We start from the raw sequence: 25,408 nt of genomic DNA on the forward strand, positions 1-25,408 counted from the left end.
AGAGTTTGCCAGTTCGCAAAACAGGCACCGCACTCTTTTCGCCCCCTGAGGTAACTACTAAATTCCCTGGAGAACCTCGAAGAGCCAGATCCCGAATACAGCAACAATATCCCATTGATTGACAAAGCCCAAGTTCAAGCTGAAGCTAGTTATGCAACTGCTAATGAGGCAGTAAAGTCAATCAGCCCCACGACGCACTCTCCAGGGGCATAGTCAAGGCCTTCAGTCCCTGCGTTAACCTGTGTGGAAAGAAACGTTGCAAGGGGTATGTCATTACTCCAGTCCAACAATGTCGACCGAAGCGCATTCACTGAGTCCAGCACCAAAGCATCCACTAGCAATGCGGCATCCGGCGGTAGAAACGCGTTTGTAACTGGTGAGATGAGGTTATCTCCTGAGCCCTCAAGGACGCCGAGGAGCTGAATATCTATCTGTTGCACCTCGTAGTGCAAAAAGCTCCTCTTTTGACGCTGTTGAAGAGACTGGAGAGCGACGTAAGCCGCCCATGGGACGGCGACTCGAGCCCATGAGTCTTGACAAAGAACATCGGTCTCCACTATCTTCGCAATTTGGAGCGAGTGCTGGAGCGCCGCTTCCTCTGCGTCTCTCATTTTGTCTGACCGTAATTTTGTCGAAGTGAACGTCTTTCTGATCAGCGCTTCATGGAGAACAACCAACATGGCGTTCAACACAATATCTAAAACCGGTTTGGCTTTATTCTCAGCCTCTGTGCCATTAAATATATGGCTTACGATGTGGTGCAGCTTGTGATGGTTTGTCCAGAAGCTGTACGGCTGACAGCCGGCGTCTTCCTCCTGACTAACAGTCTTCACGTGGGAGACGATTCGAGGAAATAGTATTTTGGCAGCACATATGCCTTCCTCTACCGCCAAGGCTCGTGAGACTGCTTTCTGGAATACTCCAAAAACCGTCACACCGGCAGTGGGCACAAAGGGATCGACAGGCGGCCGTGGCAGCCAGGTACTGATCTGTTTCAAAATCAGAGGACGAAGACAAGTAGTTTCTGTACTGTGATCGCTTACCTCCGCAACACTAATGGAGTCTATCGCACGACCTCCGAGCGAGATAAAGCCAGTGAGGCCCATGGCGGCCCACAAGGCCATGCGGGCATCTTCTGTATCTGCAGCGTCGACTGAGGAGCTTCCGTGGCCCGAGTCTAGAATATGCAGCTGAAGTGCGTGGGTGAACCAAACTGCCCGGCTTGCTGTGGCCCACGCGCGACCAAAGTCAGCACAGTGCAGCTCATACAGACCGAGCAGTACGGTTGCCTGCAGCTCTCGAAGGGACGGGGCTTGGGGTGTTTGCAATTGGCTTTCTTGCTGCAAGGCAGTCTGTGCCTCATGATAGAAAATTGATTGGTAATTCGAGGGAGGTAAGGTTGCACTTGGATCCGACATGATCCAAGCAGCCGATTGCGGACTGACAGTTAGAGCAAGGGCGCAGATTGCATATCTCACAGCAACTCTATCATTCGAAATCCCATGAAGTAGATTTTGCATGCGATCTATATTGTTGAACAGAGGGCACACGCTTTGGCAAGATTGGAAGTAAGTCAAAAAGCTGCATAAAGTTAGCCTCACTGTAACACGGCGTTTAGGCTCGGGCAGATTTTACAGCATTTCCATAGTGGCTGGGGACAGGTGCTGTACATGAGAGTATGACAAAGATGGAGCAAAATCTATTTTGGAGGCCTGATTGAACATCTCGGATGTTGATGTGACGTCTTTGCTCTGGAAGTCACTGAACACGGCACTTGTAGATGAGGAATTGATACTGCCGTCGCCAAGTTCGCTTTGTAGAGAGAATAGGCCGGTAGCCGGCGATCCACTCGACGTTTCCGAACTGGTAAGCATATTTGAGGGCATGTCGTAAGGTACTGACTCGAACAGTGAGGCATTTAACGTTGGTTGATCCTGGTGGTCTTGGGCTGTCGTAATCTCAGCCTCGTCCAACATGGGCAGCGACGGTACTATACCCCATGAATGAATTAGCTTTTGACACCCTCATCTCAACTTGTTCAATTGTATGCTCACATTGTTGCTTCTTTCGACCCTGACGCGCTGATGCGCTGTAAGAGCATTCCCACGCAACCCCACCGCTTGCACAACGCTTGCAGTACGGCTGTCGGCCATCGCATTTTACTTTCCGTTGTCGACACTGAAAGCAGGCGATGTGCCGATTGGGCTTTTCTCTCCTCGGTAAAGACGCCATAAGGAGACCACACTTTGCTGACAGAATTCGACACGGAACACAATTCGAGCAGATTTGACTCTTTCTGTCATTAGATCACGCAGAATAGGTAGCTCCTTCTCCCCGACAAACTCCGGTATGAGCTCTTATATACGTAGGTACCCCTGGAGCCCGAACTCAGCCATTTGTATTCTACACAGGCCGTGTATCTGTATCCTTGTACAACCCGCCTCGGCCTGGCAAAGTAGACGAGATTGAATTTCCTTTTTAGTAGCTTGGTGATACTAAGCTCGGCCCCAACCCCACTTACGTAGCATTACGGATACTTTATTTACTCTGCATGACGAATACGATCTATGAGACTAGATCGACACGTTCGGTTTGGCCCAGACTTCAACTTGTTCTTGGTTGGTGGGCGGCATTTCTCAAAAGGTATCAAGATCTACCATTATCACAAGGGAAGCAGAGCCACTGTCGCAATCTCACAATCCATCCAAAACTTACTGTATATGCAGGAGTGGGGCACAAATATTAATTGGCAGGGGAGATACAACTCGATTATTAGTGATCCTATCAAGCTCTGGGGCATTTATTTGGCCCTTCTTTTTCACAAAAACTTGATTTAAGATGCATAGATGAAGCACGCGTCGATCTTGGCGTTCTCCCCACCTCCCTCCCCCCTCCAAATCCCCGGGCGCCATTCCAGCACGTATTCAATGCACTTTTTACCCTACGGAGGGGTTTTTAGTTTAGGCTGGAACCAAAGAAATCTCAGCGCACCCGATCTCAGACGGATTGATAATCATTAAGCATCAACTAGGCAGGTCATAATGGGAGCGCATACAGATATGGATGTCCATTGATAAATATCAACATAAGGTCAATTGTTACATGAACCTAGTTCATCGTTAAATCTAATTACTTCTGATATTCTCCTAAGGCCCCGGGATTGGATATGTTTCACGAGCATCAGGTATAACATTATACTGTCCGTTCTATCTGACGTAGTCTGACGTAATCTGACTATATACAATAAACACTCCTGACCTTTCTATCCTATCTCTAGTGTCTAGTAGCATATCCAAATTGCACCTACTAGGCATCAATAATTATCCTGGCGAGGCGCAGGCCTCCAGGGCTATGACGAATATTTTTTGGTAGGATGCTATATGTGAGTCTAAGTGGGTAGGCGGTCAGATATGATCAGATTGTCCTGGATTCCGCTGTTTCAATTACTCTTTTGGTCCGGTTGTAAATTCGCTGCACCAGGCTCTACCCTACCCTATCGGCGCCGGACCCCTGCACACTAGCGTTGGCGGAGCCGGAGACGGGACGGGAGTGAAGTATCCGTGCGCAGCGCCATGTGGGTGGGACTTGCCAACCCATTGGAGGTCTGGATCCAGTTATCTTCTATGTACAGAATTTGAGTAATGTACTTTTGCCTCGTCTTATTAGGTCTTCAAAAATCCTTTGAAATAGAATTGAAGGCCAGCTGCACCCTGGGCAATGCTGCTGTTTGCCGCCTTTTGAGGAAACATGGGTTTGAAATAGGCGAAGACTTTCTAGTCTATTTTCGTTAGCCGAATATTTTCCGTTAATTGAACATTTTCCAGGGTAGTAATTGGGTATCTTGACCCGACATCTACGCCAGCCATGCAGGTGTGACCCCGCCCCTGCATACCAGCCTCGGGGTACTCGTTACGACGACCCACTAAGGCTGACGGGGGTTCGCTCTAGTGCTTATCCTAGATGCACGCCTCACTACAAGCCCATGCAACATGTAGCGCCAGGATTCGCTTATGCCTTGTGATTTTTCTATGGGCGATCACGTTGTGATCCCTTAGATAATTTTTTCCGGGATCTACTAGATAGACATTCCGTCCCTAGTAGTACCAAGACGGGTCGGACCCGCCGTGATTCTCACCCCAAGTGAGCCAGTAAGTGTGACATGGGAGAGGAATAATGATCCTGTAGTATTGAACGAAAATACTAAACTGAAAAAGTCTACTCCTCTGCCAAAAGGTGGATGCATCTATGTTCATGTGATTGCATCAACCCCAGGGTCCCTGATACTCTTGGCATCCATGAATCACAGTAAGGCAGCCAGTACCTACACAGTAGCTTTCTATTCACTAGAGTGGTAAGTTAACTATCCAAGGAGGGTTAGACTAGGGCCGCCCGCTGAAGTATAAGTTGCCACCACTAACCCGCAAGGCTGCCAAGCCACAAATTCCAAGATTGTGGTGTTTCAAATATTACACGCGTATTTGACAAGGATACCATTCACTCCCTGTTTCTCCACCTCTCCCATTCTTTCTTTCTTGGACTAGTTTTTTTTCACGGCTCTTTCTCAGCTCTGTTCAGGAAAAGGTCTATCTGATGTCCTGGTGAGAGGACAAGTTCCAAATGATGCATACTATAATTTGATGATCTGTATTATAGAAGAAGATCAGTTTATCATTAAGACCACACAATGCAATAAAGCAAAAGCCTCTCAGTATCAACCTTAACACTAATATCGCCAACAATCATTGAGATGACAATTGATGAGCTAGCCGTTTTCGGAGAACTCCGATTGGCAGCAACGGCTGACCAGACGGCGGGAGACTCTTCCGTGACTAGCACCAGCCCCAGGAGCAGAGGGTAAACACACTATTATGCTACCTTGCTTTATCTTGGGGGCGCACCGTGACGGACTTAGGTAGATACCTAAGGTTGCTTGGGTAGGTGGGTTAGTAGCTTTTCTCTGTTTCCACTGTATCTCGGGGAATTGGAAAGCGGGGAATCGGGGAAGCGGGGGCAGCCGCATTGTCTAGATCATGGGTCTCCAAAAATCAGCGGCGCCTCATAGTCTCTTTCAAAGCCTCGAAGCTGGCACTTGGCTCGGATTCGAGTCCTGAAAATCAGTAGATGGACTCGGCAAGAAGTAGAGGCAGTACGAACCGCAGCAGGCGTGGCACTTCCCGGAAGAAGACAGGTATGGAGTTATTGATGACGAAGTCACTGACCGACTGACTGACGGGACGAACTTAGGATGGTAAGTGATGCGCCTTTGGTGACGAAGAAAGCTACAGCAAGACACTAATCCATGGCAGTGCGACCTGCAAATCTAGGCACACGCGGTGCGATGAGAAAACCCCAGTATGCAACAATTGTGAGCGTCTCGGTCTCCAATGCCGCCCGTCCGAGTTCATCACCCAGTCGACGTGGAGTAACATTCTTTCTACGGATCCACCTCCCGGGGAGGAACGCGAAACCGACTCGACGTCTACCTTCTCCAAGTTCCTGCCATTATTCAGCCCCCAGGCCACGCGAGCGTCATCCAAAGGGAGCACCAGTGAGCTCTCTAGCTCCTTGACGCCTTCCATTCAAGGAACTGTGGCATCTCAATCATCTCGCTCACTATCACGCCCGTCTTCATCCGGAATATCGGTGGAATTGAACGACGAGGTGGTCACCTTGCTCAACACCTTCCGTGCCGGTTTGGCGACATGGATGGACGTATTCGACTTTGACAAAACATACGAAAGAGAGGTTTCCAGACGTGCTTTGCACTCGGATTTCCTGCTCCGCTGCATCTGCGCCTTTACTGCGCGGAATCTTTCCCTGCTAGTCTCGGGCGAGGTTTGGTCCCCGATCGCCTCCCGGTATTATGGCGAAGTACATTGCTGCCCCTACTTCTTGGCCCCTCCCTTACATATCTGTTCTGATTAACATACCTAGGCACTGAATCATATGATCGTGGCGCTAAGCTGCGGAGAGCCAGACAGCGATGCACTCACTGCGGCTATCTTATTAAGTAGTTATGAGGCTCTGGCGGCATCCAGGACTTCCCATCAATCCCATTACAAAGGCGCCATGAATTTGATCATCACTCGGGGAATCTCTGCGAGCTCCATTGGATTGGACAAGGCCAACTTCTTCATTTACATGCGCCATGAAATCACGATTGCTTTGAGCAACCAGGAGCCCCTTCAATTTGACCCAAAGAGATGGAATATCACAAAACCAGGAGCCAAGGCATGGGAAGATCACCTCGCAAACTATTTAATGTTGTTGATTGGCCATATTGTAAATCTTATATACAAGGGTAATGAGTCGCCGTCTGACCGAAAAAGTTTGAAAGACCAGGTCGACGAGTGGTATGATACCACCACAGAAGAATTCCGGGGTATAGCGTATGGCGAAGTATCCGAGAGTGGATTTCAGAAAATTTTCTTCCCAGTTCCTGCCTCAGGTGAGCTTCGGGGTGCTTGTCTCCAATGGGTCTGAAAGCTAATCACAAAATAGCTGCTGCAATTTTATGGTTTCATGCGGCCCAAATTCTGCTTTTTGCAGAAGGGGACACGTTCAGCCCGTCAAATAGTTTGTCGGTAAGGAGCATTGCCCGCTTCTCTCCATGACCAAACTAAACCGAGGCATAGAATATCAAGGTGCAGGAGCATGCTAAGTCCATTATCAATATTGCCTCTTCGGAGCTACCTGCCAGCACTCGTTGCTTTGCCATTACACCAATATATCTTGGTAAGCCTGTCCATGACTAGAAATGACTGCTAAGGATCCGCAATTACTAACAGCCCCAAGCGGGCAAACATATTCATGGTATTTCCAGTAGGATGCGCTGCTATGCACTATTGAGTGCCATAGAGAGGGAAATTGGATACCGTACCCAAGACAAGATACGATCTTTGGAACGAATGATGCATTGGAAAGACTTCAGTAATGCAAAGCGGCTGCTAGGGAATGAAGAAAGACGCGATCTAGATGAGGACACAGGTCTGGAGTTTTGAGTATAGACAAGACTCCATAGAGGAGAGAGGCTGAGAATGCGGCTGAGAATGGGTAAGCGAATGACGTGTAGTCCATGCTCCTTTTTTTTTCTTTTTCCTTACTCTCTTCTGATGTCGAATCGTTTGGATTTTAGGTCCGCATGACAGAAGTTTGAGGGAAGGAGGCCGAGTCTCGCCGCCAAACTCTCAAAGGGAGTCTTATCGGCCAAAGGTTGAACCATTCCTCAAATTCCATTTCCCAAGTTTTGTGCGGCAGGGCAAAGTCGTAATGATATACCAGCGTTGCGACGCATACCGATTGCATCATGATGGAAACATTGCGGCCGATGCAGCCCCGTGTGCCGGCACTGAACGGAATAAACACACCCAGCATATTGCGTAGACTATCAGACCCTTTGGCCATCCATCGATCTGGATCGTAGGTTTCGGGCTCTGGGAAAATTTGCGGATCGCGGTGAGATGTGTAGGCAGCGATGGAGACGTTGGTATTCGGGGGAACAAGGTAGCCGTCGATCATAACACCGTGGCCGGGCGGCGTTCGACGTATCAACTCGGTCGCGACTGGGGGCGTCAGGCGCATTGCCTCGTCAATGCAAGCCCGCAGGTATGGTAGACCCTTCACCTTTTGCCATGGTGCAACGTGGTCCTCCGGGGATAACGTGATGTCTAGCTCTTGTCGAAGTTTGGCAAAGGCATGGGGGTTTCGGACCAAGTAATACAAGGTCATGGAGATCGAGACAGCCTGGAATTGAGTGAATCAGCGACCACTTTTGGAACAATTTACCGTATCGGATCTGACACAACATACCGGACCATCGGTCCCAGCTCCAACTTGGCCGGTGTTAGTAGGAAACGTAGATCTCAATATATCTCCGGGGATCTAGACACACCAGCTTGCTCAACTTCTGCAATGCGGTCCTTGAAAGTTATAACAGATGCTTCCCCATACTTGTCCTCCATCATGGGCTGAAACAGGTCATTCAAAACTTCTCCATTGGCATGCCGCTCCATCCGCTCTTTTGTGAGTGCCTCCATGGCAGCGTGGAACTTGGGGCCGGCCGACCAATTATGCGAATAGCGCTTTGAGATCAGTTTGGTCAGTCGAGTCCAGAGAGCAAACCTGGGTATATCCCCTACGTTGTATCCGTCTGTTAGTTCATTCTGAAGTGATTCTTTCGTGGACAACATACAAATGACCGTGACAGCAGCGCGCTGTGAAGCATGACTGTTATAAACGGTCCGCACCGCTTGCGGCCGCCCCTCTGCGTCTTCGAAGTAAACGTGATCGGTTCCATTGCGGAGAAAGAATACATCCTTGCTCAGCATGATCTTGATGACAGTCTCCACAGAGAAGAGAAAGATCCAGTGGACGGCATCGAAGGATTCAGGTCCCTGGCGTCCTGTGCACCGTGCATCCATTTGTGCCATCAAGTCTGCGACAGATGCGGCGACCTTGGGCTCCCATTCTTGAATGTTCTTCGGTGCGTAAGATGACGCCACCATACGGCGACGTGATGAGTGAAAAGATTTGTCGCTGATGTTGTTTAGGTTGGCCCCTCCGTCGGAGAGCAGGTCGTACGGGGCGGCCTTGACACATTTAGAGGTATAGCCATAGATGTCCCTCGCCGCTTGAGAGCGACCAAAAGCCAACCAATTTGGGGCGATGCGTATCACAGAATGCTTTTGCAGAGCCTCGTGTAGCCGCTTGCTATGAATATCCCGATGGGGGCGTCCACATTCCCATCCGTACGCCAGAGGGGTCAGACCGGATGCCCAGTTCTGCGTTGGATATTTGCGAAAGCCTTTCTCGTCTCGAAAGTAGACAATAAAGAGCCACAGCAAGAGCAGGAAAGGGGTCGTAGTTAGAAGAGCTGATAAAATCAGCAACATCCCCTTGAATGTCAACATCTCGAAGATCTTGGTTGAAAAGACGGATGTTGCGTGACTTCGATGCGAAAATGTGTAAAACTTCTTTGCTCAGTAAAGACTCTGCTGCATCTGTCTTTCTCTCGGAGACCGGCATCATTTTTATGTCTCGGAGTCTTTGAATGCGTTACGAATCTCCTCGTGTGTTGTAAAGCTGCCATAGAGAGCTCTGAATAGCCGTCGTAATTTTGGCCTTTTTCAGAATTTTTATTCCTGCAAGGCATCTGCTGCATGAGGTTAATCTTACGGCTGACACTCATTGTCTATTGTATTGGACTGTGACGTCGTCGCAACGGTGAGGGTAGGTGGATGATAGCAGGGTGGGTGTTAAGAGAACGATGAGGTCAGAGCAGGACACAATTATGAAGATGGCTGGCGGGGCCCAGTCATGCTCAACCTTCTCTGATTTGGACTGCCTCCGAGTACGCGAGTCCAGTATGCATGACCAACTTGGTGGATTCTTCGTGTTCGGATGTCCCAAAGCAGAGTAAAATACGCGTGTCCGAAAGGGGCAAAAGACACGCGATAGTTCAACGCTAGCTGGATACCAACTCCGATAAAAGGCTTGACGCACGCGTGTATTATACCCAGCGCGGTCCATCCTGGCGGTGAACGCCTACTCCGTCAGGGGTCAACGTGGAACAAGGTCGATTACCCCAGTATGGTTGTCTAGTCGTGGGTTGATGGGGTGTAATACAACCAATTCTGTTAGACATAATACGTCATTTAGCTTTCCAAACTTGTAAATTCGAGATGTTTGTTCATAAAATGTATGATTTTAAAAATTAGATACACTACCTTACCTAGTACTGTAGTTCATGATCAAATTCGAGATGTTTGAAGGCAGAGACGGTCCCCGGAACTCCAAACAGCTCTAGACAACGGTACAGATCCCCTTTTCTGTGGCTTTACTCATCATTAGCGAAAAACAATGAATCAACTGCAGTGCTGCAAACGCTGCCAATCATACTCAGCGACGGTCCTACATCATCCACTGCCCGCCCACCCCTCTTCCTCCTCTCGCACCTTGGACATCTTCTTTCCTACCCTAGGCACTGCTCGCATCAATTTACTAACTGACACAGATTCCTACTACAGTGATTTTAATTCACACAAGGTACCAACAAAAAAGCGGGACAATATTCTTTCGTGATTAAGGACTAACACTCGCCGCATTTACCAGTATCCCATAGAAAGCACTCATCATCCAAGTTTCTCCACGGGCAACGGTCTCTTCATTTAAAAAGCGGACGCAGCAATCTAACAAAAGGATGCAACTAAGCGTTGGATTCCCGTCATGGTCTCGTTTCCGGCCTGCAAATTACACCGTTGCTAGTGTGCTCTGTTCCTTTGGGGGCTTTCTACTGGGGTCCGTTGGCCTGGCAATCTCATGAACACAAGTCCAATAAAATACTAACAATCCTTTATATCGACAGAATGGACACAAGTGTTATAGGGCCCGTCACCGTCATGGAGAGTTTCATCAACCAATTTGGGAAGCACTCCGCTGCCATCCATGGTATCTTGGTGTCTTGTATTCTTCTTTGCGCCGCCCTGGGCTCTTTATTTGCTGGCAGACTCGCAGACCGACTGGGCCGCCCCAAAGCAATGGCATTTGGGGCAGGAGTTTTTACCGTGGGTGTCATCTTGGAGGCCGCTGCAGTGAAGCTCTCGATGTTTGCCGTAGGACGCGTCATTGAGGGCCTTGGCTATGGCCTCTACTTCAGCACGCAGACCGTCTATATCTGTGAAATCTCACCACCAAAGGCACGAGGGCCCCTCACTTCGGGACCGCAGTTCATGACATGCATGGCACTGGTAGTTGGGTATTTTATCAGCTATGGTACGGTGAACATACCAGGCTCGCTCTCATGGCGACTTCCCTTCATTATCATTATCTTGATGGCCATCTTGTACCTGGTTATCAATCTATTTATTCTACCGGAGTCTCCGCGATGGCTGATTCGACATCGGGATTATCGCGCGGCTGAGAAGGTATGGGATGCACTTGAAGTCAAACAGGAAGACCGGGAAGCCGACGACCCCATAACGATCCCATCGCAATCAAATCCAGCAGGAGAAGAAAAGAAACAAAAGACCAATTTTCGGAGCCTGTGGACTCGAGACGTGCGGAAGCAGACATTTCTGGCAGTGTTTCTCTTGGGATTCCTCCAGCTCTGCGGTATCGATGCTGTCCTCTATGTATGGTCTTTTCAGCCATCCCACTACCCCTTCCCCGAGGTGAACTGTCTGACTTTTGTTATCTAGTATGCGCCTCTACTTTTCCAGCAGGCCGGCCTGCAATCTCAAGAAGCCTCGTTCTTGGTCAGTACATGGTCTTTTCAAGCGGCCTGATAAAGCTGATCTCAATTCTGGTATAGGCATCTGGTGTCTCTGCCATCGTTATAGTCGCGACAAGCATTCCTGCAACACTGCTAGCTGACAAATGGGGTCGTCGCACCAGCACACTGGTGGGAGGAGTGGGCCTGACGACGCTCATGATTTTGATTGGCAGTCTCTATGCTGGCCGTGCGGTCTTTCCTACGCATGGTGCTGGTCGTTGGGTGGTCATCGTGTCTATCTATCTCTATTGCATTGTGCAGGCCACGACCTGGGGTATCAGTATCAAGGTGTGGGCGCCAGAAATCCAGCCCCAGCACACACGCGCCCAGGCGATCAGTCTCGGATATGGTTTGTCTTACACCCAGGGCGCGGCTTTACTTTTACTAACTTCCTCAGGCGCCAATTGGGTTTGCAATTTTTTCGTCGCCTTTGTATGCCCAATTCTCCTTGACAAGAGCGTGCCAAGTGCCTATTTTCTTTTCGGCGGCTGCACTGCGGCCGCGACCATTGTAAGTTTCTTCTATATGGTCGAAACGAAAGGGAAGTCTTTGGCCGAGATCGAGCGAGCATTCAAGACGCGGATTCCGATCGCGAGCTCGGCTATCCCCATGGCGAGACTGGCACATGCAGACCATGAGGTCAAGGCGGCATAAATGGTTCAGCGAGGTCCCTTCTTCACCTTGCAGTATTTTCTGCCGGGAACCGAGGGGAAAGGACGCATGCGATACAAAATGAAGCAATACCACGTTTGAACTTCTCTTTTAATACCAATATCTGCGCGACTCGATTTAAAATCTGCAATTGGTCTACTTTTGTCTTCTCGCTTCGATTCAGACGGTGTGTGGCACCTGCTAGGGTTAGAATACTTCATCATTGTAGAACGACAATGATGCCAGATCATTACCGTGAATTACAATCATAAGAAAGATATTTGAATCAAATTCCCAATCAAGACGCTCCTATGAATTCTGGCCGCCCCTGCAATTCTATATAGGCTTGTTTTGGAGAGAGACACATACTTGTGGCAGACTCAGGGTTGAGCTGCCTACCAAGGAATGTCGTACCGCATGACACTTCAAAAACAGCCGTTCTAGAAGATCCACATTAAGCTAAATAACGTCATGGAGATGCTAATCTCGGGCCGAAATTTGCATCAAATGTGACCGAGGCCGAAACCCTGGGAATATCCCTGTGTTGGTGTCATCTAATCCAAGGCAACACAATGAACGCACTAACAGAGCGCTTTCCTTGAAAATACATTATTAGACCAAAGGAAGGTTCTCTCAAAAACACATCGTCAACTTGAATTGCTTCTCACCCATAAGACAAATCACCAGGATGACCACCATGAAGGCAATCAAAGTGACCCGTCCTGGAGGAGCAGAGATCCAGGGCGTACCGTTGCCGAGACTGCGAGATGACTACGTCTTGTGCAGAGTAAACCAAGTAGCAATCAATCCTACTGACTGGTAAGACCCCATTACGGTCTCAATGGTACCGATACTGATTGTCTGCCCTCAGGAAGCACATTGACTTCATCCCAGCTCCCGGAGCTACGTCAGGATGCGACTTTGCTGGGTCGGTTGAACAGGTTGGACCTGCCGTCAGCAAAGATTGGAGAAAGGGAGATCGTATTGCAGCCTTTGTCCACGGTTGTAACGCGACTAATCTTGAGGACGGATGCTTTGCCGGTGAGCTCTGGCGCCACCAACATTCCGATTAAATGCTGACAGATTTTACCAAGAATTTGCCGTTGCGAAAGGAGATTTGCAAATGAAGATCCCCGACAATTTAAGCGACGAGCAGGCGGCTACACTGGGTGTGGGCCTAACTACAGTTGGCCTGGCACTGTACCAGACCCTGGGATTGCCGCTTCCACCCTCCAAACCTTCTGGAGTTCCAGTGTTGATCTACGGGGGCAGTACAGCCACAGGTAGCCTCGCGATTCAATTTGCCGCATTGTAAGGAAGGCCGAAGCTCGAGCCCCGTATCTGACTAAATGCGCTAACAATATGGCCTAGATCTGGCTATGAAGTGATCACGACCTGCTCACCACGCAACTTTGTGTTTGTCCAAAAACTTGGAGCAAGCAAGGCGTTCAACTACAAAGATTCCGCTTGTGGTGCCAAAGTAGGGCTGGCCAGAGTCCCCATATTAGCCGTTCAATGGGCCCCGGAAACTAATCTCGTATCCTGCAGATCCGAAAGTACACGAATGATGCGCTCAAGCTTGCTTTCGACTGCATTTCCCATGACAACTCGGCAAAAATATGCTGCGAGGCGATATCATCTGGCGGAGGGAAAATGTGCTCCCTCAACCCCACGGCTCATCCTCGGGCAGACGTGAAAAACATTCACATGCTTGCTTACACCGTCAATGACGAGGAATTCGAGATGGGTAACTCCTTGATTCCTGCGAAGCCAGATGATCTGGAGTTTGGCAAGATGTGGGTCAACTTTTCCGATTGTAACGCCATAGTTACTGATCCATTGGTATTGCACAGGTTCTGGGAGCTAGCGACCAAATTAATCGCCGAGAGCACGATTAGTACGCATCCAACTTTGGCTTGCACTGGTGGCTTGGAGGGTGTTCTCCATGGTATCAATCAGCTTCGAGAGGGAAAATTGAGTAGGAAGAAGCTGGTGTATAACCTAGTTTCATGAGTATCAGAATGATCACTATTTTGTGGCTTTATGAGGACAGACTCTAGTGACAGACTGCTCTCTCTTACCTTTTAACTGATTCCTCTTATCCCTATCAAATATTCATTTGCTGCATCATTTCCTCCTTATTAAATATTTAAAAATATTAGGTTGAGCGAGCCGGTGATATATTATCGAGGACTGGACGCAGTACGATACGACTTAAAAATTGGTTGATGTGCATTTCTAATGAGTTGCGCAAAGGATCTTTATATGGGTCACTAGAGCAACTGTTTTACTACGGAAAACCAGGTAAAAGTCTTCTCACGGAGCCCCACGTGTAGATACTCGCGAGAATATAGCCGACAACATCTATAGAAGTTGATCGTCAGACCTGATGGATGACGAACCAAGAACATATGCCTGTTAATTGACTGGAAAGACGTGGAATCACCGATTACGCGTACCCGGCTTAAAGTGGAAGAAATCGCTCGGCTGCATTAAATGCTTGTCTGAATATCTAGCGGGAAAAATGCGAGCGTGAATATTGCCTGATGGGGAGCAACAGATCTCTTTTTGTACGATGATCTATTGTATGACAGGTTTGATCGCTATTGGTCCGCCCCTGCCTTGGTCAACCTCATCCTAAGCATGGATTGGATGTATGCAGAGTCACCCAGTATTCAAGGAGCCGCCTTGGGTTGGCTCGGCGACTGTTTCGATATCCCTGCACTGCGGCATCCTGCCCGTCGCAAATGGACATGATCAGGACAGGACCATACAGACCCACAAAGTCTCACGTAAGAGGGGCTTGTTTCGGTGGTTTTTACCAAATCACGCCGCGTCGGTCCGAGCGTTGCATGAGAGCCCATGGCCAATATTATTGCTCGGCCGGCCTTCATAAGCAGTGACAAAATCTGCTTCATCAAACTGAAAAGATCTATATATAAAAAGAAATAATCTCATTCGAGACCCTTGGCTTCACTCACTCGGCAACGAGCTTGTGACCAACTTCATCATTCAAACTATGGCTTCCCTAGCGTTCCCGTCCTTTGCCAAGAGGGCGACCCTATCTGACGGCACGTCGTATGGCTATGTCGCTCACCCCTCGTCCAAAGCTGATGGGATGACCTTTCTGCTCCTTCATGGATATCCCAGCTCTTGCTATGACTGGCGTCATCAAATCAAATCATTGTCAGCCGCAGGGTGTGGGGTTATTGCTCCAGACTTGCTCGGCTACGGCGACACCGATAAGCCGGCCGATCCAACCTCGTATCGCTTGAAGTCTATGTCGATCCATATGGCCGAAATACTAGATATCGAAAAAGTCCAACGTTGTGTTGCCGTGGGTCACGATTGGTTAGTTTATGCATGTCTGAGACGCACCTAGTGCCTTTCCTTCTCACACTAGGATTTGATATAGGGGCTGTGGATTGCTTTCCCGTTTGGTCACATATATCCCTGATCGCTTGATGGGTATTGTGCCGATCTCAGTCGGGTACATTCAGCCTGGTCCGGTGGACGTCGGTATGGTGTCTAAGCCTCCACTATCCGCGACTCTTCTAATTTACCTTGCCTCGATACAGATGCGATCAACGCATATACTGAGAGCCTCGTCGGATATCCAACGTATGGATACTGGCCGTGGCACAATACTGACGACGCTGTTAAGGATTGTGACGAGCATGTGAGTCTCACGGCATCAATTGACTCAAAGCCAATGTTCCTGCTAATGCTTGTGACACAGCCAGCTTCGGCTTTTACACTCATCTATGCAGCCAATCCAGAGGACTGGAAAGTCAATATGGCTCCCCTAGGTGCTGCAGCTGAGTACGTCAAGGCCGGTAGAATTGATCCGCTGCCGTCATGGTATACTCTAGAGGAGTACACACTCAGAGACCGAATCCTAGCCCAGGGACATCGCGGCCCATTGAACTGGTATAAAGCCGCAATGCGCGGTGTTAACAACGTTGATGAAGCCGAAATCCCAGACGCGGACAGGGGTTGTCATCTGCCCACACTTCTCGTCGTAAGTGAAAAGGACTATATTACGAGGGCAGACATGAACATTGCTACTACCAAGGAATATGCGCCCGATCTGCGGGTGAAGAACTTTGCAGACTGCGGACATTGGATTCAGCTGGAGCGACCGGACGAGCTGCATCAACTTCTGGAAGAGTTTGCTCTGGAGCTGGTTGATAGAAAAGACTCGTGACAGAAGGCAACGGAGCATGGAATCACGGACACTTCATCTGTATAGCCCATTACGAACAAGGAAGTACCTGATTAGTGGTTTCTTGATACGGAAATGTACCTGGAGATTTACTTAAACTAAAGTCTTTCATGCCAAGCTTCCATTATAGGCCACACGGTAGGTAAGGGCATGTTGCCCTGAGCCCGTTGTCCTCCACATAGTTGGCTAACCTGAGAGAACGTCACGGAGCATTCTCGGAGCAAGTCACCGAAACCATCAATGGACCCCTGGAGTTGGCATTATTCCTGACATTGACGCTGAAACCCCATAGGCCCGACATCTATCAATCCCGTCTCAATAGTATGCATCTAACATCGTCGGCGGAGGCTTGGGCTGGGGCTTTTTATCCTCATCCTTCTTCACATCTTTAGCCTTCGCCGACTCGGTCAAGCGAACCGGCATATCGGCAACAACGAGACTGCTCCGCCGGCGAAGCAGCTTCCGATAATCGACTCCGTCCTCGTAAAGTTGAAGGGCTGGCTGCATCTGTAGTGTTTTCGAGGTTGGTGGAGCGCCCAGGAACTCCCAGCGGCGGACCAGGTCCAAAGCGAGAAGGTCGCAGCCCATGCGGTCGTAGAGACGGGCATTGCGTAAGACAAACTCCCATTCCTCAACAGGGCGGACCTGTGAGGCGCCCTTGAGAGTTTGTAGGGTCTTCTCGCGGAGTTGTTGGTAGAGGACGACCAAGGCTGGATCGTTGGACAGGTATGATTTGGATTGGAGGGTCACTCGGCCTGGGCTTCCTGGACTGGCCGGTGTGGGTGAAAGGAGAGTTTCAACTGGCGAGATCAGGGCACGCACTGCCATATCGCGTCTTCTCAGCATCCAGAATGCCCACGAGGCCATCCATCGGTTGCCCTCTGATGCGGCTTCGGGGAGGATTCTTTCTTCCAGAATTTCCTTGAGAACGGGGCCATTGTCTCCTTCGTAGACTCGAGCGATCGCGATTGCAAGCTGAATGTCTCCCATTTGGTTGGCGACGACGTTGACGGCATCACGCAGGCGGTCGGCGAGGAGGAAGAATGATGCAGCATATCCAAATCGCCGTTTTCCAAGCAATGCATAGGCATTCTTGAGCGCGGACGTTTTCCAACGCGGTTCCTTAAAGTCATTCGCCAGTAATCGTTGGGTGGCGGCTTGTTCGCGGTGCCAATGAGCAATCCGCCAGAGACCCTGGAGGATGTTTTTCTTTCCGAGAGCAAGATAGTAAAGTGTACAATCAACAGGGTTCCGCTCCTCCGTCTTGGTGTACTCGCTTCGAGCGACGTTCTCAAGTTGTGCTTTCAAGGCTGTCAAATCTGACAGCCACATGAAGATGCCACTCTCGCGAGCAGCCTTCCAAGTAAGTTTGCTATTGAACTGGCGCGAGACAAGGTCTGTGAGAATGTCCTGGCTACCGCTGTGGAAAGCCCAAACAATCTCTCGCCACGAGACCGTATCTATGTTCGCTATCCCTTGGCTCCTTCTGAGCATGTGTTGTCGGAAGAAAAGAAGGTAGCGTGCAGCATTGTCGTCCATTGAGCGTCTGTGCTTCTCTACCGTTGCAACGCACTGGATAGTATCGACAAGGCGGAACTGCTCATGACTGGACAATTGGGGCAAGGCTATTCGGGCTAGATTCTCGTTGAGAACAGCCGCGTTACTTTCATCCATGACAGACGAAAACTCATGTTCCACGGAGGCATCGACATATGAAGAGCGCATCTCTTTTGAGCCCACGGGCGAGATCTATGCTTGTTAGTACATCAACCAAAAGGAGTCTTGGAACAGCCAACCTACATCTTCCTTGTAAAATTGCTCCGGTGGCATATCCAGAAAGCCGTCCAAGTCATCTCCCTCTGTATAAAACTTCAGTTTTCGGTGAAGATTCATCAAAATAGAATGCACCAAGCTGGTCTTGCCAGCAAGAATGCATTGCGCTAAGAATTGCGGGTGGAAGACAGGCAAGGGTCCGTTCAAGCGGCTGACAACGCTAAATAGATCAACAGCTGACAGTCCTCGGGATGGAATGCGGAGCTTGGTGACAAGACGATCACCCACGTCAATATCCTTATCGTAGACAAACAGCTGGTTACCTGCACCGATAACCAAATGACCATTCGTGAGCCAGCAAGAGTCGCCAATGGGGTGAGGTGTAAGATCTCGAATCCAGATTTCCCGAATTTGGGTCCAAGAGGGCTGAGAGTCAAGGTAGTCGTAACGGAGCTGCGATAGTAACACAACTTTGTGAGGGAATCCTACAGCCAAAATGGACTGCATGTCTGGTGTGGAGGTCCAATCCAAGTCCCGGATGATATCGTGTTGGGCAAAATGCTCTTCAAACTCAAGCTGGGCATTGTTGATGTCCCAAATCGTAAGATGTGCTCGGTCCGCATCCACCAACGCGGCCTTGCGAATGGTGCTCGCACTAGCCAACGATGGATTTACAATGCCTGTATCGACAGTTGACTTCAACAACCACTCGACCTTGGTGTTTGGCCGGTCAACCTTGGCAGTCCAAGTCCGCACAACTCCACTATGCGTATAAGAGAGGGCAATATCAGGAGCAAACATATCAAAGGATCCAGACGTCTTGGCTTTGGGTCCTGCAGGGTCCACCGGTAGGATGTAGGCCAAGTCTTCTATCAGACCCATACTAAACTCGCAAAACTTTCGAAGCTGGCAATCCTGGCCTTTTGCGCCCGTGAAATTCCCCTTGCCAGACCATTGGATTTCCCATGCTATACCATGCATGTCTGCTCCGACAGTTGCCACATAGGCGAAGCCGGCAGCTGCCTCGGGCGTGGGGATCGGAAGTACACACAACGGCTTGCTCGATAATGTAAATGGCAAGTGCGCGATTTTTTTGGCATGGTAGGAGGAGAAATCCCAGAGGGTGACCCCATTGTGGTGAAGATTGACAAGAAGGTTGGCGTTCTCAATCACACATGTCCGGTGGATGTGCTCGTCAGATAATAAGACGCTCTTGTGTATAAGCGTCGATCCACTTTCGCGTCTCCGCTGGCTCCATATCATAGCTTTGTTCTCGTCAGTTCGTGAAACAAGTGTATCGCCAATTGCATTTCGGACAATCTTCTTGACAGGGGCAGTATGACCAGACCAGGATGCTCTCGGGGCGATACGTTTCTTTTGAGGCGTGGGATCAAAGAGAACGTCCACTTGCGAGTCATACCATTCAATTCGGCCGTCGAAGTGGTGAATGACAATACTGAGCTTGTCGTCAGATGTATTGCTCTGGAACGCACGAATCTGCGCATAATCTTCGTTTGCCGACAGGTTTGACATGAATCCAAATCCCAAGCCCTCCACGTGGAGAATGTTGAACACACTCAGATTCGTCTTGCCCTTTGAGCCGATATCCTCCAAAGCCCATGCAGACATGTGGCCTTGACCATCGATTACCACACAGATTTCAGGACTCGACTTTGCAACTTCAATAAGGTGCTCCAAGGCATGATTTTCCTTGTTGCCGGTGTTTCTTTGCACGGCTCGCTCTGTCGCAGAACAGAAATCGCGACTGTCCAAAATGAAACCATATCGTCTCGGTGGCCCTGAATCCACACTTGACGCATCTCTGGGCTGGACCGACTCGGCCATATCCATTTCCGCCCAAAATTGTAACGGTGAAAGTGCATGATGATCTGTAACGGCCCATACTCGAACCTTGTTATCAGCGCAGAGCGTGTAGAGCACGTTATCCACAGACTGCTCAGGGTGAAGAGGCAATCGCCAATGTATCCCGGTCACAACATTCGGATGAGGAAGATAAGAGACCTCGAACCGCACCTCATCCGCGCCGAAGGCCAGTCGTCTCCACACCTTTGCAAGTCGATCATAATGTCCAACTGTCACTATCAAGGCCGAATCTGGGGAGAATTGCGCGAATTTCACGGGGCTCGCGAGCTTTCGTTTCCAAACTAGGCGTGGTTCGTCGTAGATAAACCAGAGGGCAAGGCGCGAATTGCCCACCAGCAGCTCGTTCGCGGAACCCCACGACAGGGTATAGATCGGCTCGTCGTCATCGTCGGCGCGGAAGGTCTGGACAAGAGACCACTACAACACACCATCCGTCAATAAAATCGTTTCTTTCCTTCCTGCGACGTCTTTCGCCCACAGGTCGAGCCAATGATCAACTCGGGGTATGCGCACCTTCAGAGTCTCGCCTTGGATGCCGTACGGCTGGTATACGAAGACATCCCGCCCTCCGCACACAGCAATCTTCCCCGAAGCCTCGTCAAAAGCTACAGCTTCGAGCTTATCGGTATCATCGACGTATATCGTTTGGAGGAGTGTCTGCGGACCGCCGAGGATAACCAGCGCGTGGCCGGAGATGTACGCCTATTGATGACGCGCGAGGGGGCGCTGGTTAGCAACCGGACATAAGGAAAGCAACGTAGCAAAATGCAAGCTGCAGCGAAGCACGAAGGAGCTGGAGACAGGGGGCGGGGCCATACAACGACACGAAATCCATCCCAGAGCGCCGTGCTGAACGACTGGAGCTTCGCTGGGGGCCTCCCCGGCAGTACCGCTCGCATGGAGACGGGTCGATCGAAGGTTGCTCGTTGCGCTTGAGGTCTTACACCATTGCCAGGTTAAAAGAGCAGCAAAAAGAGTACAGATCAAGGGCGGAAGAATGGTCAAGTCCAGCTGCGGTTGCGGTGGGTTATGCGCAGGGGATCGAAGCGGGAGAGCGTGACGATTACGCTGTTGCTCCACTTCCGCGAACTCGTGTACCTCATAGAGCAACACCGTACCTAGTATAGTCTAATTGTTTTTAAATGATATTACAGGCAAAATACCCCTATCTCGCGTCCGAAGGTTTTAGGCTAGCTATAGGACCTTGCTAATAGGGGGCGTGCACTTAATCGACAAGGTTACTCGGATCTACAAAGCATGCTACTGCAGCGACAAACGTTCATTGGTCATCACATTCAATCATGTCCAGAAGTAAATAGTATAACCCAAACAGGGCCACAAAATTCCCGCCAACCCGTTATATGCTGCGCCGGATATGCATGGTGGGACAAAATATGAACGCGCACGTACTGCGAAGACATCCAAAGTACAGGCATCACTGATGTACAAACCCCCTAAAGTATGAGCACTGAGAGTACAGGGGTAGAAATCATATATCGGAGAAAAGGTTAAGGCCGTCGGTTCCCTGATTGTCGGCCGTCCGTGGGAGACTCCGGGAGCTCCTCGTCTACGAACCGAACGCTGGTGCCCATCGAGCTTCTGCGACCGGTACGCGGTCGGGTGGAAGACGCTATTTGAGAGGTTGAGGCCGAGGCACGGAGGAGTCGATGAGCAAATGGTGTATGGAGAGGGGTGGAAGGGGTGGTAGACATCTGCGCCAGTGCTCGGGCACGAGCTGCACGCTTGGATGGTGAGGTCATGTAGTTTGGTGTGGTCAACGGAGTTGCAGAGGCCGGGTTTTGTGAAGTCGTCGTGAAGTCGGTGAGTTTAAAGGGAGTCTCAGATGGATTATGATACCAAGGGTCGAACAGGGCCGATCCGTCATCCACGGCTCCGAAATTTGAGAATCTAGCGGGCGTCATAGCAGGGCCTGGCGAATCTCGAGCCTCAAGTTTAAGCCGTGCATTTTCCAACCAGAGACGGAACAGGTTTCTCGAATGTCTCCGAAGGCTTCTTTCACGCATCGCTTCCGCAGTCTCAGCTGTGTTTCTCATCTGGAAGACACGGAGACTGAGTTTGCGAAGTGCAGCACCCGCGTTGCGCAGAACATGCGATCGATACATCGAGTCTGCAGTGTCTTCCATTTCACGACGGATCACATAAGTCTCGGACATTTGGATCAGCTGGTTGAAGGCGATTTCGCGGAAGTAGTTCCAATCGGCATCTTGGCAATCCTGGGCTCTCTGGAGCGTTTTCTCGTGCCAACGAGCGTAAAGCTCGGAGACGAGGCGGAGCATTTTGTCACGGTCCATAGCTGCTGCTTGTTGCTCCATGTTCAGGATACTTTGGGTCTGGTTTGACCAAGTTGAGAACGCCTTGGAAGCTAGATTTATCTTGATCTTCCGTCGGATCTTCGCATAAGCTTCCTGTCGCCGTCTCTTGGCAGAGTCCACTGTTGCTTTTTGCCAACGCTTGAGCGACTTTTTCATCAAAAAGTAAAAGTCTGCGTCGCGAGCCCACGCCTCCATCTTGGTTATTTGCTGGTGTTTGGATCTCCAAGCCATTAGAGACTCCTGAGCCAGGTGTGGGGCATAGAATTCAAATGCTGCATATTCACGCTCACGCTGAAGCTGCACTTGTTCCTGCCAGAGTGCGAATTTAGACCGTAACAAGTCCTCGGACCGATGGTCTTCGTGAATCTCCGCATGAAACAGTAATCGTGTGTATGTATCTCGGGTGTTCGTCACAAAGCGAGTAAACACCTCACGCTTGATACGTTGCTCGTGTATCCTGCGCATCAACTGGAATCTCTCCGCCAAAATCCACTTGTACATGGTCTCCATCTTTACCCGCTCATCGATCCGAGCACGAAGTGCCAGACAACGAAGGGTATCTTTCCAGGACGTCCATGCATTGCGTTCGGCTCTGAGTCGGTTCATCTGCTCTGCTTGATCTGCCATGCGAGCCTTGATACCCCATTTCGAAAAGGCGTTTTGAAGCATTCTGCTGTTCACCATGCCAGATACTCGAGAAGCAGCAGGAGCCAGCCGAGCCTGAATCTTCCATTCATCAAACGTCTTTCTCAAAGCCTGAATATACTGGGAATAATCGGCTTTATGTTGTGCAGAGGCAATATCCTTCGATCTTTGAGACCATACTTGAAGCGCGAGGCCCAGCACTGAGCGTCTGTTATGAATGTTGATTTCATGGTCGCGCTCTCGATTGGTCCGGAAACTTCGCAGCCAGTATAGAAGGGAGCGTCTTTTAAGACGATGATCGTACCACTCGGGAGCCCGTCGATCACAGAAACACCAGAACCATTGCCAATATGAGGCGTCTCGTAGATTACTGTTGTGAACTGCGACCGCTTGCGATTCCGCTGTCTTGAGATCCGAGATCTTCTTTCGCCATTTGTTGAAAGGCTTTTGGAGTGCGAAACGCTGCGCCTTCAACTCATTGACTGCTGTGATTTCACGCCAGGCGTTGAAGTACTTGACACTTAAAACATGCTGGCGAGCAGCGGATGTACGGGCGACCTCTTCAGATGTGAGTTGAGCCCAATGGGTGAATGCTTTCGTCATGAGGTACAAATCACGAGCGCGATTAGCCCGTTCCTCGAGATGTTTGAAAAAACGTTCGGTTCTCGCCGTGTGGCGCTTTTCTTGGATGGTTGCGCGCCATGGCTCAAATGCTTGTCGGAGTAGGGTAAGTCGATCATGATTGATCGCAACGGATTCTCTGGTTTCACGGATTTGTCGATTCCGAAAGGCTCGCTTCAGCCATTGAGTCAAGATACGGCGGCAGATTGCTCGCTGGCGGTACATGTTGAAGGTAGATGCATCTCGAAGTAAATCCGAGAGTTGAGGTCGATAAAGAAGCTCTGGTGGTGCCTCTTCTTTTTCAAAATCATCATGCTCCGAAGGCTGTGATGAGACCGATTGTGATTCGCTCGACTCGAACCCGTCTGAAAAGCTTACGGAAGGTGATCGTCGGGGCTTTTTGGCAGCTGTCATTCTCTTCGAACGATCACGGTCAACCGCGGAGCGCGCCACCACTCCGTTGGTCAATGGCTTTCCTTCTTTGTCCACATCCTTGTGCTGTGCAGCGTCAAGTCTGCTGATCAAGCGGCGCCCGACATCCAAAAACTGCGCAATCAAGTGGGTTCGATCTGGTGATTTCGGTGTGCCGTTCGGAAGTTTGGGATTCGGTAACAGGTTCGGCTTCGAGAAGTCGGGTTTTCCGACTTGTAGACGTGACATTGATGAGCGAGAGCTCGGTCGCCCAATCAGGCTTCTTTGCGTCGCATCCTCGCCGATATCAAGTGTAGTATTGAATGACGCCCGTCTCCTTGGAGTGATTGGTGTTCCATTCGCGGTAGGAAAGTAGTCGGTATCTGTGGCATGGCTGTTCGCGCCGTCGACCGAATAGTGCTGACTCTCTATCGTTTCATTTAGCTCCGTAGAGACATCCTCTCCAAACCACATCACAATTCCCATCTGTTGCAGCGCATTCTCGAACTTATCGAAGAGGCTAGGTCCCTGGACACCTTTACTTCCCATTCTGAACAGGAAGCGCAGGCACGCATGGCCCGGATCTGCATTGATACCATGTTCCTTGATAACTTCGTCGTATGCCGCGAAAAGCGCTCGGAATGGGAGTTGCTCGACCTCGGGTTTCCCCTCGGCGCGACTGACAACTTGGTAGAGGAAACCGACATCTGTTATTGAATAGCGGGTTAGAATTGGAATCAAAACAGGTGGTGCCCGTGGCGATAACATACCATCATCTGAGAGAGAGTAGGTCTCTTCGGTCACGGCGCGCCGCTGAGAGGATATCGGAGGCATCGAAAAATCGCGACCTACAGCGCGCTTGTCGCATCTGGATCATAGAGCCGACGCACCAAAAGGATCATCGCGAAGGCGGGGAAACCACAAGCAAACGATACATGCGCAGCGACCAGCCTGCGACTTAGCAAGAAAACAAGCAAATTATCAAGGACCAAAGCCAGCAGCGATCGCCGTAGCACGAGTTGTTTTGGTGGTCGCGACAGAAACATGCCCCGACGGCACGTGACTCTTAGGTAACCGTCCCGCATTCCTCGCGTTTCCTCTTTGGGATTTCACGGTCGCTCCCGACTGCTATCAGTTCTAAGCAGTTCTGCTAGTGATTAGTTCATCTTATCATGCCTGCAAGGACTCGGCCGGTTGAGAAGTTTGCCAAGGCCACAGCCCAGTGCTCGGTCGAGGTAGGTGATCACCCTTCAATTGGATATCAGCGGAGCTAACCGGTTTGGCCAGGCCGCAGCATATGGCAAGTGCGTCGTTTCCGACTACAATTCGGTTCACAAAGACATGTGTGCCAAGGAGTTTATGCGGTTGAAAGATTGTTTCTTGGTGAGTAGGCCTGGCTTCGCTGGTTCCAACTACCCACGGCTAATTCCTTTAGGCCGCTTCAAAAAAAGCCAGTTAAGAGTCTCTGTTACGGGGCAGATCAGAGGAGATTGGGCATCCCAGGCGTCTTATTATGGGTGTAATTACTGTGAACTATGGTCGTTAAATGAATGTTTCAAAATTGCTACGGGACTAGTAGGAAGATTAGTAGGAACG

At 50.0% G+C, this 25,408-nt stretch overlaps 10 protein-coding genes across 10 annotated transcripts; 5 read left to right on the forward strand and 5 right to left on the reverse strand.

Moving 5' to 3' along the window:
- Nucleotides 1–149: 149 nt before the first annotated feature.
- N7498_005534 (fungal specific transcription factor domain-containing protein) lies at nt 150–1,418 on the reverse strand (the record flags this gene model as incomplete). The annotated part of the gene is made up of 2 exons (XM_058452596.1): nt 150–989; nt 1,044–1,418. 2 exons carry the CDS (start codon nt 1,416–1,418, stop codon nt 150–152), a joined length of 1,215 nt encoding a protein of 404 aa, XP_058309134.1.
- A 213-nt stretch (nt 1,419–1,631) lies between these two features.
- On the reverse strand, nt 1,632–1,976 carry N7498_005535 (uncharacterized protein; the record flags this gene model as incomplete). The annotated part of the gene is made up of 1 exon (XM_058452597.1): nt 1,632–1,976. One exon carries the CDS (start codon nt 1,974–1,976, stop codon nt 1,632–1,634), a length of 345 nt encoding a protein of 114 aa, XP_058309135.1.
- Nucleotides 1,977–5,121: 3,145 nt separating this feature from the next.
- N7498_005536 (Zn(II)2Cys6 transcription factor) lies at nt 5,122–7,001 on the forward strand (the record flags this gene model as incomplete). Its single annotated transcript, XM_058452598.1, has 8 exons — nt 5,122–5,188; nt 5,245–5,248; nt 5,307–5,871; nt 5,935–6,448; nt 6,502–6,584; nt 6,636–6,735; nt 6,796–6,813; nt 6,859–7,001. 8 exons carry the CDS (start codon nt 5,122–5,124, stop codon nt 6,999–7,001), a joined length of 1,494 nt encoding a protein of 497 aa, XP_058309136.1.
- Nucleotides 7,002–7,131: 130 nt separating this feature from the next.
- On the reverse strand, nt 7,132–8,909 carry N7498_005537 (cytochrome P450; the record flags this gene model as incomplete). The annotated part of the gene is made up of 4 exons (XM_058452599.1): nt 7,132–7,743; nt 7,810–7,832; nt 7,892–8,134; nt 8,192–8,909. The coding sequence occupies 4 exons, from the start codon at nt 8,907–8,909 to the stop codon at nt 7,132–7,134; spliced, it is 1,596 nt and encodes a 531-aa protein (XP_058309137.1).
- Nucleotides 8,910–10,364: 1,455 nt separating this feature from the next.
- On the forward strand, nt 10,365–11,923 carry N7498_005538 (uncharacterized protein; the record flags this gene model as incomplete). The annotated part of the gene is made up of 4 exons (XM_058452600.1): nt 10,365–11,129; nt 11,196–11,252; nt 11,309–11,618; nt 11,667–11,923. The coding sequence occupies 4 exons, from the start codon at nt 10,365–10,367 to the stop codon at nt 11,921–11,923; spliced, it is 1,389 nt and encodes a 462-aa protein (XP_058309138.1).
- Nucleotides 11,924–12,608: 685 nt separating this feature from the next.
- On the forward strand, nt 12,609–13,933 carry N7498_005539 (zinc-binding alcohol dehydrogenase family protein; the record flags this gene model as incomplete). The annotated part of the gene is made up of 6 exons (XM_058452601.1): nt 12,609–12,739; nt 12,792–12,961; nt 13,015–13,231; nt 13,292–13,400; nt 13,469–13,716; nt 13,774–13,933. 6 exons carry the CDS (start codon nt 12,609–12,611, stop codon nt 13,931–13,933), a joined length of 1,035 nt encoding a protein of 344 aa, XP_058309139.1.
- A 1,006-nt stretch (nt 13,934–14,939) lies between these two features.
- N7498_005540 (alpha/beta fold hydrolase) lies at nt 14,940–16,127 on the forward strand (the record flags this gene model as incomplete). The annotated part of the gene is made up of 4 exons (XM_058452602.1): nt 14,940–15,271; nt 15,336–15,439; nt 15,499–15,599; nt 15,660–16,127. The coding sequence occupies 4 exons, from the start codon at nt 14,940–14,942 to the stop codon at nt 16,125–16,127; spliced, it is 1,005 nt and encodes a 334-aa protein (XP_058309140.1).
- Nucleotides 16,128–16,460: 333 nt separating this feature from the next.
- N7498_005541 (uncharacterized protein) lies at nt 16,461–20,701 on the reverse strand (the record flags this gene model as incomplete). The annotated part of the gene is made up of 4 exons (XM_058452603.1): nt 16,461–17,894; nt 17,946–20,219; nt 20,316–20,504; nt 20,621–20,701. The coding sequence occupies 4 exons, from the start codon at nt 20,699–20,701 to the stop codon at nt 16,461–16,463; spliced, it is 3,978 nt and encodes a 1,325-aa protein (XP_058309141.1).
- Nucleotides 20,702–21,310: 609 nt separating this feature from the next.
- N7498_005542 (Sfi1 family protein) lies at nt 21,311–24,646 on the reverse strand (the record flags this gene model as incomplete). The annotated part of the gene is made up of 2 exons (XM_058452604.1): nt 21,311–24,519; nt 24,583–24,646. 2 exons carry the CDS (start codon nt 24,644–24,646, stop codon nt 21,311–21,313), a joined length of 3,273 nt encoding a protein of 1,090 aa, XP_058309142.1.
- A 338-nt stretch (nt 24,647–24,984) lies between these two features.
- Nucleotides 24,985–25,358, forward strand: N7498_005543 (uncharacterized protein; the record flags this gene model as incomplete). Its single annotated transcript, XM_058452605.1, has 3 exons — nt 24,985–25,047; nt 25,100–25,217; nt 25,297–25,358. 3 exons carry the CDS (start codon nt 24,985–24,987, stop codon nt 25,356–25,358), a joined length of 243 nt encoding a protein of 80 aa, XP_058309143.1.
- Between the last annotated feature and the right edge of the window lie 50 nt (nt 25,359–25,408).

Source organism: Penicillium cinerascens (assembly GCF_028974065.1).
Source record: "Penicillium cinerascens strain IBT 15544 chromosome Unknown contig_5_segment0_segment0, whole genome shotgun sequence".
Classification (NCBI taxonomy): domain Eukaryota; kingdom Fungi; phylum Ascomycota; class Eurotiomycetes; order Eurotiales; family Aspergillaceae; genus Penicillium; species Penicillium cinerascens.